General features: G+C 46.2%; 1 protein-coding gene across 1 annotated transcript in view; it reads left to right on the top strand.

Moving 5' to 3' along the window:
• TMEM255A (transmembrane protein 255A) overlaps positions 1–13,568 on the top strand; it is a 48,140-nt gene that overhangs the window by 25,998 nt on the left and 8,574 nt on the right. The window contains exons 7-8 of the mRNA XM_005891535.3: positions 6,790–6,952; positions 12,774–12,917. Of these exons, the coding sequence (XP_005891597.1) occupies positions 6,790–6,952; positions 12,774–12,917 (307 nt within the window). The remainder of the gene's footprint in view (positions 1–6,789; positions 6,953–12,773; positions 12,918–13,568) is intronic.

Here is a 13,568-nt window from a genome sequence, read left to right as displayed (position 1 = left end):
AAAAATGAAGCAGGAAAGATAGGTAAATAGTTTCAAAGTGGGGAGTGTGAGTACCATGTTGGATAAAAGGAGCCAAGGAAGAGCTCTTTGAGGAGGTGAAATTTGTGAAGAGATCTGAATGATGCCAGAGGGCCAACCAAGTAGATACTTGAGTAAAAGAGTATCTCAAGCAAACAGAACAGCAAGTGCAAAGGCCCTGAGGCAGGAGCAGGCTTGGTGGTGCTAGTTCTGCTACAACCACTCTGGTGCTCTACTGTTCAATGTTAAAACATCATTTATTCTCTTTCAAAACACATTTAGGTGCCAGAAATACAGAGTCCTGCTGAGGAGCTTGTAGGCCAGCAGGGATGACAGACTTATGAGCCATTGATTACAGTCTAGTGTGAGAAGTGTGGTGGGGATCTGGGGAGGTACTGGGGAACCTCTCAACACAAAAGACTGGAAGCCAGAGTTGCTGGGGGCGGGGCGGGGGGAGGAGGCGTGTCAAGGAGGAGGGGATGTGGGAGCTGAGGCTTAAAAGATAAGACGGGAGTTAGGAGCAAACTTAAACTAGGGGTGGAGATGGGGAGGGTCTTCCCAGCAGTTGTGGAGTGGGGGTGGTTTTACAAGGTAGTAGGAGGTGAGGAGTAGAGCCCTAGTCATATACTAGACCATAGGAATGCTTTGGGACTTGACCCTGTAAGCAACTGCGAGCCACTGAAGGGTACAGCATGGCGCATGGAGTTGAGTGGCTGGAGACAGCGAGGAGCCACTGCCAGAGTCCAGGCCAAAGGGAATGGAGCCTAGATGAAGTTGTTGTGGGGCTGGTGGAAAGCAGGGAGTACTTGTAAGAGGAATTTAGAAGGTGGAGTAGACAGGAGTGTGTGAAGGCGTGATGCAGAACATAAGGAAACGGCCCTGCACGTCACGCACGTGTTTTCTTCCAGCTCTCAGTGCAAGGGGGCTGAGGAGGGGAAGGGAGGAAGGGAGGAGTTGGCAGAAGGATGAAGCTAGATCCAGAGGGGTCAGATGGATGCACTCCTCCTCACTCACACTCCTTACTCTTGGTATTGGCGGACCAGTTTTCTCACTTGGAGGATTAAGACCAGAGGCAGGGGAGGGGGAAGGGGGAGTAGGAGGAGAAGAGAGATTCACCCCAGCCTGTTTACTTTCTCTGCTAGCACTGGTCTCATTTCGTTAAAAGATTTGGCAGTGGAGGAAGAGAAACTGAAAGACTCAAATGAGGTTTGGGGATTATCTGGGAGGTTCAATTATTCATGTTGTAATAATAACTAACACTTGAAAAGGACTTCCCTCCTTAGCGGTGATGGAGAGCTGGCTATAATTGTACTTCCTGAGCCCATCCTTCCAAAAATGATCAAAGAAATGTAAAATAGGTCCTAGGGGATTTGGGGTTATTTTACTATCTTTCCTCTTGCCTCCCCTTATCTGCCTCCCTCCCCCTGCTCAGTCCACCCCTCTCTTTTTACCTCTTCCCTCCTTTGGACAACCTGTCCTCTGGCCAGGTCTCCTTTTTCCCTTCCCAGGCCTCCTGAGATCCAAGGAGGTGAGAAGAGGCGGGCTGGGAGGGCTGACAAGTGATTCCTCGCGGGCACACCTTTCTCTCTGCAATTAGGTGTGTTTCTGAAAAAGGTCTGAATAAACTAAATCCTGCTTTAATTTCCATTTAGCTGAGCCCTTAGGTGAACTTTTTTTTAAAGTGGAGACTCAAGCCCAATTTATCTTCCTGTCAATCTGAACTTCATAATCAGTGGCTTTCTTAAAGCAAGTTATGCCAGGGTTGTCTTCAAGGCCCTAAAGAAATTTTATGAGGAGCTCTGCTAAAAGTCTGGGCTCCCTAAAGGCAGCAAACATGACTTCATCTTATCTGTATCCTCAGGCCCCAGCACAGGACTGGGCTCGATTCAAAAACCTGATGACAAGGGAGTGACATGTATTGGAAAGGATCAAAAAGAGGAACACCCTTTTCTCCAGGAATATAAAGTATTGGGCCAGGCGACTAAGAGGGCTACGGGTGGAGAGTGGGGTGCGGGGTGTGGGTACTGCTCATAAAGGCCTTTGAGCTGGAAATGCTGCTCACCCACCTGATGTCTGGAGACCAGCTTCAGGCGGTCATCGAGTCCTTGCCCAGGTCTGTAACGTTGAGATTCCAAGGGCAAAGCCACCGGGAAAGCACTTCCTGAGCTTTTTATCAGGAAACCGTCCCATGCAATCAGAAACCAAGGCTGTGAGACTTCAGAGGCGATGATCCTGCAATATAAGGAAAAGATTTTCCTTGACCTGAAGCTTTTCCCAGCCAGCTCGAAGGAGACCTAACTTCTAAGCCTAAATATAGCTAGCTGCAAGCCTTCTAAGGCTCAGAGACTTTAATTTTGCCAAATGCATATTTGTTTTCCTCACACAAAGCCTATTTTTAATCAATTGCCAGCTCCTCCAGTCCATTTCCTGGAAAGGAGGCCAAGAAAAAAAAAGTGGAAACAAAAACATCAGGCAGTCATTTGTAGGGCACTACGGAAACAGAGTTTCTACTGTCCCCTTGAAGCCACAGACCTTCTCTGACGTCAGGGGCAGTGAGGTTTTAACACCAAACCTAGATGATTCTGTTTCAGCCTATGCAGGAAAGTGGTTTCTTTAGGATACAGCTCCTCAGCGGCTGCCTTCTAGCCTTCCCTCGGCTTTGGAGAGGTCAAGTCAATATCACTGGTTTTTGTCCTGTAACCGACAGGAAGCGAAAGGACATGGGGGTGGTTTGTGAACTGCCGCCACTGGTAATAAAATGAAAGACGAGAGCTCGCTTTCATCTGTTCCTCCCTTGGGCGAACTTTTTCTTGAGCTCCTACTATGTGCCAGGGATTGTTCTAGAAGAATACATATTGATAAAATAACATTTTGCCCTTAAGTAACTGAGTTTACCGGGGGATCATGGGGAGGTGGAGAAATGTGTCCAGAGGTGGCACACAGCCTCTATCTGTCCATGGGGAGTTGGTGAATAATTCCAGGCCCTCATGGAAGAGCAGAAGGATGCCCTTTGGCTTTATCCAAGATCCAGTGCCTCCTAATTTGTTGAGTGGGGACTGAAACGAAAAGAGTTTATCTGTTTCTCCAGATATACCCAGCAAGTTAAGAGCAAGTGGGTGAAAGCCCAGATTGGGTAATCAGTCTTATGATCAATGCAATGATCTGTCTTTGAACTCAATTACTCATTCCCCAAGTATCTGTTGATGACCCACAACAGTTCTCTCACTGAGCTCGGAGGCAGTGAGGGAGACACAACAGAAGTGTAAGAGATAACCTTGCCCTCCAGAGGTTAGAATTTAGATGGAGCTATCATGTCCACCTTGGCCTTGGTTGCAGCTTCAGCTCTAATTAGGCTCCAGGTAAACATCGGATCAAATGAATAGCTGCATTACTGATATATGCAAAGTGCTGAACTAAGAAGAACAGACTGAGGCTGTGGGAGCCCAGGGAGAAAGGTGATGAATGGGCACTGGAGTCCTTGAAGAATGAGACGAGTGTGTGGAAGCTTTGTGCAGTGGGAGAGATCAGGAGAGGCTGAGAACAGACGGCAATACCTCCCATGCAGGGGGAGAAATCTGAACAAAGGTCTGGAATAACTACCCCACCTGGCTAGTTTGGTGCTTCTGAGGACCAGCCTGGCTGGAGTGTGGGTTCCATTCTGGAGTCGGATCATGGCAGACTGAGGAATTGGGGCACATTTTCCTGAAGGTAATGGAGAGCGGTGGAAGGGTTTTGATGAGCTGAATGACTTAGTGTTTTAAATGTGTTAGGAAGCTGAAGCAGGCTGTGGTGGGCTCTGGAAGGAGACTTTGCAGTCATGAAAATTTGAGGGTGGGAGCTGTGAGAATACAAAAGATGAAATTTCAGAGGAAGTTCTGCCCCAAGACTGAACCAAATGGAATCATGAATCTCAAACAGAAACAAACCACATTAATTTGCTAAACCCTTAACCAGATCTAGTATTAATGTTCTTTTGCTTCATGGCTCTGTAAAAATAACATAGTAGCTGCTGAACCCGCTCAAACTGAAACCAAACATATATTCTCTACAATTATTGAATATTTTTCAACGAACTACTAACCAAGCCCCATGTTGTGGTCTGTGTCCTTATAAAGCATCACTACTTTTAAGAACACAATTCAAGGGTTTGAATCATTTTGCCAGAGGCTGGCTCTTGGAAGGGAAATAAAACAGCTACAGCGTTCAGGTGGTAGAGTACTGCTAGAGTACTTGTATTGTGCCGGAATACTACTTTCGTGCATTCACTTGTGAAACCCCTCGGGCTCAGAGACGTTAAGAAAGTTGCTCAAGGTCAGACAGCAAATAAGTGACAGAGCCAAGGTTCAAGCGCAGTCTGCCTCCAGATCTGCTCACTGTACTGCCCATCTATACATCTACAGGTGTTACCAGCCTGCCCTTGGTGTATTAGGATGTAAGCACTTCACTACTTTCAAAGATAACTTGGGAGAAGTCAGAAGCTGATTCTCAAACCTCCCCTGCATCCCTACAACCCTACACTCACCATTCCACACAGGGCTCCCCTGTAAAGGGGAGCATCCTTGTAGAGCGGTGCCTTTTTGAGCAGTAAGTCATCTGTGTATCTTCCTTGTCCCATCCCCAGGCCTGAGTACTGTGCCCACTAATAGGAGGCACTCAGTGTATGCTTCCAGGCGGTGTCCAGCTATGTTCCCCCAAATCCTGAAATCCAGTTCAAATTCTGGTGAATTGAAACACTGTTAAAATTCCACTGTGGAAGCTTACTGTTTAACACAGTGGGTCTCAAAGATCAATGAACTCAGTTAACACAAATCCCAGAGCCTCACCCCCAGTGGCGGGGCCTCAGAGTCTGCATGTTTAACCATCTCTTTCTCAAAGATGCATGCACACACACAGAGACGCACAGAGGCACCCACGAATAACACACTGACACACACAGGCTGGCACACAGATATACAAACACAGATGATTTTGACACAGGCTGTCCCATAACCACACTGGTTTCAATTCTTTAGAGATACACTGGTTTTACAGAATTCTAAGATAATTCACCTGTAAAGTTTAAAAGTCTTGTGTGAATAATCTCTCCCTGATTCATTTTGGAGGTTAACCTTTATTTTCTTTTTTTTTTTTCATTTTTGGTGTTCTTATAGCAGGAGAGTTGCATGTAACAACCATACTGATGCCAGGGTGTTTGGTTGTAAGTTTAAGAATCAGTGTTTGAGATTCATTACTGATTCCAGTGGCCAAGTTGTAAACAAATTTGCAACGTCCAGAAAGACAGGAACTTTTGTTTAATTAATTTAACAGCTAACACCTTTCCTCAGTGTGTGCAAGTGTGTGGAGAGATTTCTCTTCCTCTTTTTGTAAAAGCCTCCAATCCCATCGGATTAGGACCCCACCCTTAGACTTTAGGGGCTTCCCAGGTGGCAGTAGTAGTAAAGAACCCGCCTGCCAGTGCAGGAGGTGCAAGAGACTCAGGTTTGATCCCTGGGTTGGGAAAATCCCCTGGAGAAGGGAATGGCAACCCACTCCAGTATTCTTGCCTGGAGAATTCCATGGACAGAGGAACCTGGCAGGCTACAGTCCATGGGGTTGCAAAGAGTCAGACACAACTGAGCACTTAATAGTATCCTGTACCTTAGACCTTATGATCTAACCTTAATTTATTATCTCCTAAAAAGCCCTTCTCCAAATACAGTCACTTTGGAAGTTAGGGTTTCAATATATGAGTTTCAGAGGGAGACGCAATTCAGTTCATAGAAAGTAGTGGCCTAGAGAATGATGGGGCTGGATGGGGGATTATCTTTGGACAGAGTGGTCAGGAAAGGTCTCTCTGAGGAGGCGCTATTCAGATTTTGTGCAGGAACTCAGCTTTAGTACTTTATTGGGATGTTCTTTATTGGCATTTCATTTTGTTTTGAGAAAGGAAATACTGAAATCATTGAAGCCTGAATTCAGATCCCAGTTCTACTGCTTACAATTTGAGGAAGTTCCTAACCTCTCTGTGCTTCAGTTTCTTCATCTGTAAAATGGGAATGGGGACTAATACTTACATCATAAATATTGTAAGGATTCACAGTGCCGCCTAATAGAACTTTCTGTGATGACAGAAATGCTCTGTCCAGTATAGTAACCAGCCACTAGCATGACCCTTAAAAGTGTGGCTGCTGAGCATTTAACGTGTGCCTAAGCGTCTGCCTACAATGCGGAAGACCCAGATTCGATCCCTGGGCCAGGAAGATCCCCTGGAGAAGGAAATGGCAACCCACTCTAGTATTCTTGCCTGGAAAATCCCATGGACTGAGGAGCCTGGTAGGCTACAGTCCATGGGGTCGCAAAGAGTCAGACACGACTGAGCGACTTCACTTTCACTAGTGAGATGGAAGAACTGAATTTTTAACTTAATTTTAATAGACACCTGTTGACTAGGAGCTGCCATAGTAGCACAGATGTGATGAACCCATGTCTGTAAAATGCTTAGCCCCGTGCCTGCACACAGCAGGTATTAATAATTCCCATTTAGGATTAACATTAGCGATGGTAACAAGTATTTCTCTGGCAGATAGGAGGGGTTTGGGGGAGGGGGATAAACAGCAGTGACACTTTGATTCATTATACTATCTTTATCCCCAAGTGCATTCTTGACTTCCGTGTCCATTATGATAGTGCCCCACGTGACCCCCTGTCTTTTCACTGGGCTGCATGGTAGCCAAAGCCCTGGGGGACAGCCTGCTCCCTGGCGACTGACTGGGTGCCCTTCTCCCCTTCCAGCCGGGTAGAGATCACTGGTGGCTACTACGAGTACATCGACGTCAGCAGCTGCCAGGATATCATCCACCTCTACCACCTGCTCTGGTCTGCCACCATCCTCAACATCGTTGGCCTCTTCCTGGGCATCATCACTGCCGCTGTCCTGGGGGGCTTTAAGGACATGGTAAGGAAGGAAGTGACTTTGAATTTCCACAGAGGCCCCTCTTCCTGTAAAGGGTGGGGCAAGGCTCAGTGGGTGGGGGCCATGGGGACCCGCGTTTTGAAGGGAGGAACAGAAACCATTGCTTCAAGAATGTAGCTGCCTTGGAGGGGGTGGGGAGGGTGGGATTTCCTGGCGGTCCAGTGATTAGGACTCCGCGCTTTCACTGCCCAGGGCGCCGGTTCAATCCCTGGTCTGGGAAGTGAGGTTCCCCAAGCCACAGGGCATATGGCACAGCCAAAGGAAAAAAAAAATGTAGCTGCCTTCAAACATCTTAAGTCGAAGGAGCCGGGTCATGTCCTCAGCCTGCAAACATGTCTTGTTAACATGAGACACTGCCTGTGTTTTTGATGCATATTCTGGGGATGGGTGGGGTTCATGCTGGTTATGTAAACATAGCCTGTCATTACCCCAACTCATCCCACACACACTTTCAGTAGAATATCTTTTGGGGTAGTTTTTCCTGTTACAGACTTCGGGAGAGCTGGAAGGAAAGACGTTTTTTAGCTACAGGTAAGAAGTAGGGCTGTCTCCCCCTCCCCAGGAATTTCCTCCTGCAGTTTCTCCAGAAAGCTGCTTGTCCATATTCACACGGGTGTGAATATGCATCTCAGGGCTCAGCACCCAGGAGGTCCTCCATAGTCCTGGGGGCCTTCCCTCTTTTGCTTTTAAAGCATTTCAAAGCTTTTGTTTGCTTATTTAATAAACCTTGATCTCTAATTATGGAGATAATAGCTTTAGAGCTCTGGTTCTCAACCTGGCCTCCGATTAGAATACAATCACCTGAGGTGCTTTAAAAAATCTGCCGGCCTGGGCCACTCCTCCAGAATGCCAATTTAATGGGTCTAAATTGAAGCTCAGGCAGCAGTACTTTTAAAAAAGCCCTCCTAGTGATTCCAGTCTGTGGCTACACTGCATGCATGCTCTGTTGCTCAGTTGTGTCTGACTCTTCTCAGGAGAGCTCAAGCCCTAAGCCTGGTGGAGGCATGGGGCTAGGGTGGGGGGCAGCTTGGAGGGAGAAGGCTGTCCTCTCAGTTTGAGCCTGACGGAGCTTTGGCATGAGAAAGCTTCTTCAGAAAAGCTGTTTCTGGGTTGGGGCTTCTTTGGAGAAAAGAATGCACTTTGTCCTTTTCTTTAAAACTTGGAGTATAGTTGCTTTACGAGGTTGTGTTACTTTCTACTGTGCAGCAAAATGAATTAGCTATACATATATGTATATCCCCTCCTTTTTTGGATTTCCTTCCCATTTAGGTCACCATGTAGCACCAAGTAGAGTTTTCCCAGGGGACAGACGAAGAGAAGCTTCTGGTTGGGGTTGGCGAGTTGAGATGGGACATCCGATGGGTGTTAAGGGTTCTCTGAATTTCCTCTGAGCTCTGAGAGGTGGACAGCTAAGCACCCTGAGGCACAGACTGACTGGCGGCCACCTGCTAGGCTCTGTGGGGCTCCTGCAAGGACTCCTGTCACAACTCAGCTGACCATTGATGTATAGATTTATTTCTTAACTCTTTTTTTAAAAAATCGTTGAGGTATAGTTGACTTTACTATAGCATATTAGTTTCAGGTGTACTATGTGGCCTGTTCATTTCACTGTGACCTTTGATCTCTAGGGGATTAAGGGGTTTGTTGACAGTCTATCCTGAGAGGTGGCAGTAATAGCCCCTTTACTCTCTATAAAGGGCATTTGCACAATTCCTTTCTCCGCTCCTCTCCCACTACTACTGCCTCATGAAGTATTACTCCCACCATTAACAGTTGAGGAAACAGGCCCATAGGAAGTCAAGTGACCTGCCCACGGCTAAATAGCAGAGCTGGGAGTGGAGCCCAGGTAGGTCAAATGCCAGAGCCTTTGCTCCTGCCACTCCATCACACTCCGAATGCCCCTGAGGATCATTCGGCCAGCCCTTTCTGGTTCCATAGGTGTTTTAACAGACATCACCTCCTTTGTTGAGTTTCTTTAATTTTAAAAATTAAAAGCCAGTTGTTTCCAACTGTTGGGAGCTTCTCTGAGAAATGAGGAGGAGAGTGAGGGAAGACCTGAGCCTCATCCAGTGCCAAGCCTGGGAACCCAATTGAGGGCCAGTGGGGAAAACAAAAGATGAAGGCAAAGAGCAGAGGCAGGAAATTTGATTCATGACAAGAGAGAGCAAGTATGAGCTATATATTACGACAGGGCACCAAAGAAGAACCATTGTTTTGATCGCTTTATGAAAATGAGACATGGTATAGAAAATCCTGGAACATCAACCAGAAAATCCTTGGCCTACGTCCAAACGTGCTTGATGCCTCGTGGTGATGTGTCTCCACCCTGAGTAGAATGCCTTAGGGGCCTCAGGGAGGCCCAGAGGAGCTGGCTGATGAAAGGCATTCCTGAGGAGTGAGGCCAGGAGCCAAAGGCTGTGAGCTGGCAGCCTTCAATGGGATCAGCTCGGAGCACTGTTTCCAGAGTTGTGGGAGCCTGAAAGGAAAAAGGACGTCTTCATTCCCTGACCAGAGGGGCTTGGTGCCAAGGATCTTAAAGAAATGTTGGATGACCACAGTGTTTGTGGCTCAAAGATATGAGAACTTGAGATGAATCATAAGAAGTGATACTGTCTTGCCATTTTTTGCTTCTTAGTGTCTCTGGTGTAAAGTAGGGAGAAATCAAAGTGGTCTTCTTTCCAAAGTCCACAATCATTGTCTTTGAAGGGACTCAGTTCTGTCCGGGTGAGATGGATTTGACCATTTCCTGTGCCTGGAGGAGGAAATGGCCATCTACTCCAGTATTCTTGCCTGGAGAATCCCATGGACAGAGGAGCCTGGTGGGCTACAGTCCATGGGGTCGCAAAGAGTCAGACGCGACTAAAGCAGCTTAGCACAGCACAGCACATTTCCTGTGCTTGCAAATCACCGTTTGTTTCACTGGAGCTCAGAATGCTACTTATCAGAAGTGGAGATCTCATAACTTAAGCCCCAGAATTATTGGTACAGAAACACACATTCCTATATACACACACGAATAGAAACAGAGCCCAGATTTATTGTAAAATCAGAATTATGGATTTAAAACTGTAACTAGACCATGCTCTGGGGCAATCCCTTTTGCTCCTTCCCTGTACCACTGCCAACTTCACCCCCCTTGACACTCTCAACCTCTGTTGGTACCTTGTCCATTTTCTCTACATCCTCTGCATCTCTCATCTGTGGCTCTCCTGTGCTTATTTCATCTTCCTCATGTGTTTCTTTCTAATATTCAACTTCCTTTCAAAGAGGATCCTGGACCCCCAGCCTTGCTACACACAAAAAACCTTTTCTAGATCGTTTATATTCCCCAATTGCGTCTCTGTGGTTACGTGTGTATGCTCAGTCGTGTCCCACTCTTTGTGACCCTATGGACTGTAGCCCGCCAGGCTTCTCTGTCCATGGGATTCTCCAGGCAAGAACACTGGAGTGGGTTGTCATTTCCTCCTCTAGGGGATCTTCCCGACCCAGGGATTGAACCTGCGTCCCTTGCATCTCCTGCACCGGCTCTTTACCATTGAGCCACCTGAGAAGCCCTCTCTTTGCATAAAAGAGCTGGTTTCATTTTGCAAGAGTTGGAGGGTGTGGTTTTAACTGGCACAAGGCCAAGGGAACGTGATTTCTGGGACTTCCTCAGGCGTGACATTTCTTCTTGGAATCCTGGTGGAGAGGTAAGGGCATTGCTGAACACTCCGCTTCTGTAATGCGAGCCAGCCCTTAGAATGGTCAAGACCTCAGCCCTCTCCCACACATGAGAGAGGCTGAGAAACATTTCTGTGGTTGTCTGTGAGCAGCATCATAATGACTGAGGTTTGTAGCTCTTCAAACCTCCTAGAGATGTAAACAGTAACCCACTCCAAGGAAGAGAGCAACAGACTGTGTTGAAACTTGCTCTACGGGAGTTTCCTCTGCCAACACCCCAACATGGTTGCCTGTGCCATTGCCAAAGCCTGCCCACACATTTTCATCACTTGAGAGGAAGCTTCTGCTCACCGTTAACACAAAGTAGATACATACCAGAAACAAGACACATGGACTTTGTGGACAGCTCTAGATTATATGCACGAACAGAGGGGGTGTCAATGACATGGACCATGGAAAGGACATTTCTCCCACACCTTGAGCCATGTGGCACTCATAAGGTACAAAGCACAGTCCTGCTTGGGAACTCATGAGCAGTGGTGACTTCCTCTAGCAGTGTTTTGGCCTTATTGAAATCCAGACTCCCATCCTAGACAAGATTGGTTTTAACCCTTGAAGGGCTACACACACCACCATGTTATAAAAAGGGTATTCAATTCTTTCTGCATTGTTTTATTTTCCCCAAAATGTGTGTGTGTGTGGAGGGGTATCAATATACTCTACTTGGTCTTTCTTGGTTTCTGTGCTAAGATTTTGCCTCCAGCCCCCAGGGCTGAGGCGAAGTGAATACCTTCATGTGTGCCTGCGAGCTCCTTAGTGAGGTTGGACTCTGCAAGAATCCTTACAGTTTTTCCAAACCCTTCATGATTAATCATATTTTTGTCACAGTGAGAGCAGTAGTCTTGTTGGTTTAACATTTTGTATTGGGGGGGTGGTTCTCAATTTTTTTTTCCTTTGTGTTTTTGAAAGTCAAAGATTTCAACTATCGGTTTGAATTTTTCAAAATAGTCAGTGTGGGGAAATGACACAAGTGATACGTAGTAGTTGTGAAAACTTCGGCTGTCTGATTGAGAGTAGAGAGTCCCCATTTACTTCCTAATACCACTGCCCTCCCCAGACACAGCCATAGCTAACAATTTGTTGTGAATCTTTCCAGATTAATTTCATTGACAAGTGTATATTTATATATAATTGTTTGGGTCTTTACATAAACTGGGATTATGCTTTGGTAATAGAACATGGTGACTTTTTAAAAGATTTTATTTTTAGAGCAATTTTAGATTCACAACAAAACTGAGATGAAGGTACAGAGATTTCCCATAAACTTTCTTCCCCAACACACAGCCTTCCCCATTATCAGCCTCCCCCATTATCAACATCCCCCACAGAGTGGTACATTTGTTAGCAAGGATGAATCTATATTGACGCATCATAATTACCCAAAGTCCATAGTTTACCTTAGGGCCCACTCTTGATGTTGTAATTCTATGGGACATAGAATATTGGACAAATGTATTGAACAAATGAATTCTATTGGACAGGTGTATAATGACATATATCCATCATTCTGGCAGCACACAGTATTTTCACTGCCCTAAGTAGCCTCTGCGTTCTGCCTGTTCATCCTTCTTCCCAATCCCAACCCCTGACAACCAGTGATCTTTTATTGTCTCCATAGTTTTGTCAATGGCTTGCTTTCTTAAACATTGTTTTTAATTTTAATTTTTGACTGCATGCAGGCTTTCTCTAGTTGCAGTGACCAGGGGCTACTCTTCGTTGTGGTGTGTGGGTTTCTCATTGCCATGGCTTCTCTTGTTGCAGAGGCTGGGTTCTAGGCCCTCAGGCTCAGCAGTTGTGGCGCCTGGGCTTAGTTATCTCGTGGCATGTGGGATCCTCTCGGACCAGGGGTTGAGCCTGCATCCTCTGCATTGGCAGGCGGATTTTTAACCACTGAAGCACCGTGGAAGCCCTGTTTTTGTTTTTTATATTTACAAGTATATCCTGGACAACTTCCCTGTCACTAACTATAGGTGCACATCATCATTTATCAACAGCTCCATAGTATTCTGTAGAATGGATGTCCCGTGGTTTATTTACCCATTCCCCCAGTGATGAACATTTATATTGTTTTTTGATTTTACAGAACCCAACTCTCCCAGCACTGAACTGCTCTGTTGAAAATGCCCATCCAACTGTTTCTTACTATGCTCGTCCTCAAGTGGCATCCTACAACACCTACTACCATAGCCCTCCTCACCTGCCACCTTATTCTGCTTATGACTTTCAGGTACGTTTTGAGAGAAAAAAAAGAACTCCCTGTTACCCTTGCTCTTGCTCATCCTCTCTTATTCTCTCCCTATTTTGGATCCTTCCTAATATATATGAGGTAGCCAGGCTCTCCATCCCGCAGCCTGTGGGTACCCGTGAAGCTTAAGGACTGCATAGGCAGGCAGTGATGGCGGAGGCTGGGAAAGACACAAGAGGAGAAGCAACAGAGTGACAGACGAAAAGGGGAGAGAAGGAGATAGGATTCACATGTCCCAAGGGGCGCTGACCTCCCCTGAGGTACTCATGAGTACATCACCACAGACCCCTGTCCAATGGTGGCTTTTTCCATTCCTCTGCTACAGGAAGAGGCTTGTCTAGTCCTGTTCCATAGCACAAGGACACGCTGAATCACACAAGGGTTTGAATCAAATCTGTAATGAGAAAGCAGTCCCTTCGTTTTTTCTAGACTTCCTAACTGGGACTATACAGAGAAAATATTTTTTATAACACCCTTCTCCCTTCCTTTTTAATTTTTTTGCCTTGTTATCATGTGGGTCAGAAATAGTGTTACCAAATTTGCACTTTCCCACTTTCCTTTTGAGCTAAGATGAAGCACAGAAAAACAGAACCCAAAAGGCACTTCATTAAAGGGAATTCATTGTACGTGGTC

Source organism: Bos mutus, chromosome X (genome assembly GCF_027580195.1).
Source record: "Bos mutus isolate GX-2022 chromosome X, NWIPB_WYAK_1.1, whole genome shotgun sequence".
Taxonomy (NCBI): domain Eukaryota; kingdom Metazoa; phylum Chordata; class Mammalia; order Artiodactyla; family Bovidae; genus Bos; species Bos mutus.
This window is presented reverse-complemented; position numbering and strand designations above follow the sequence as displayed.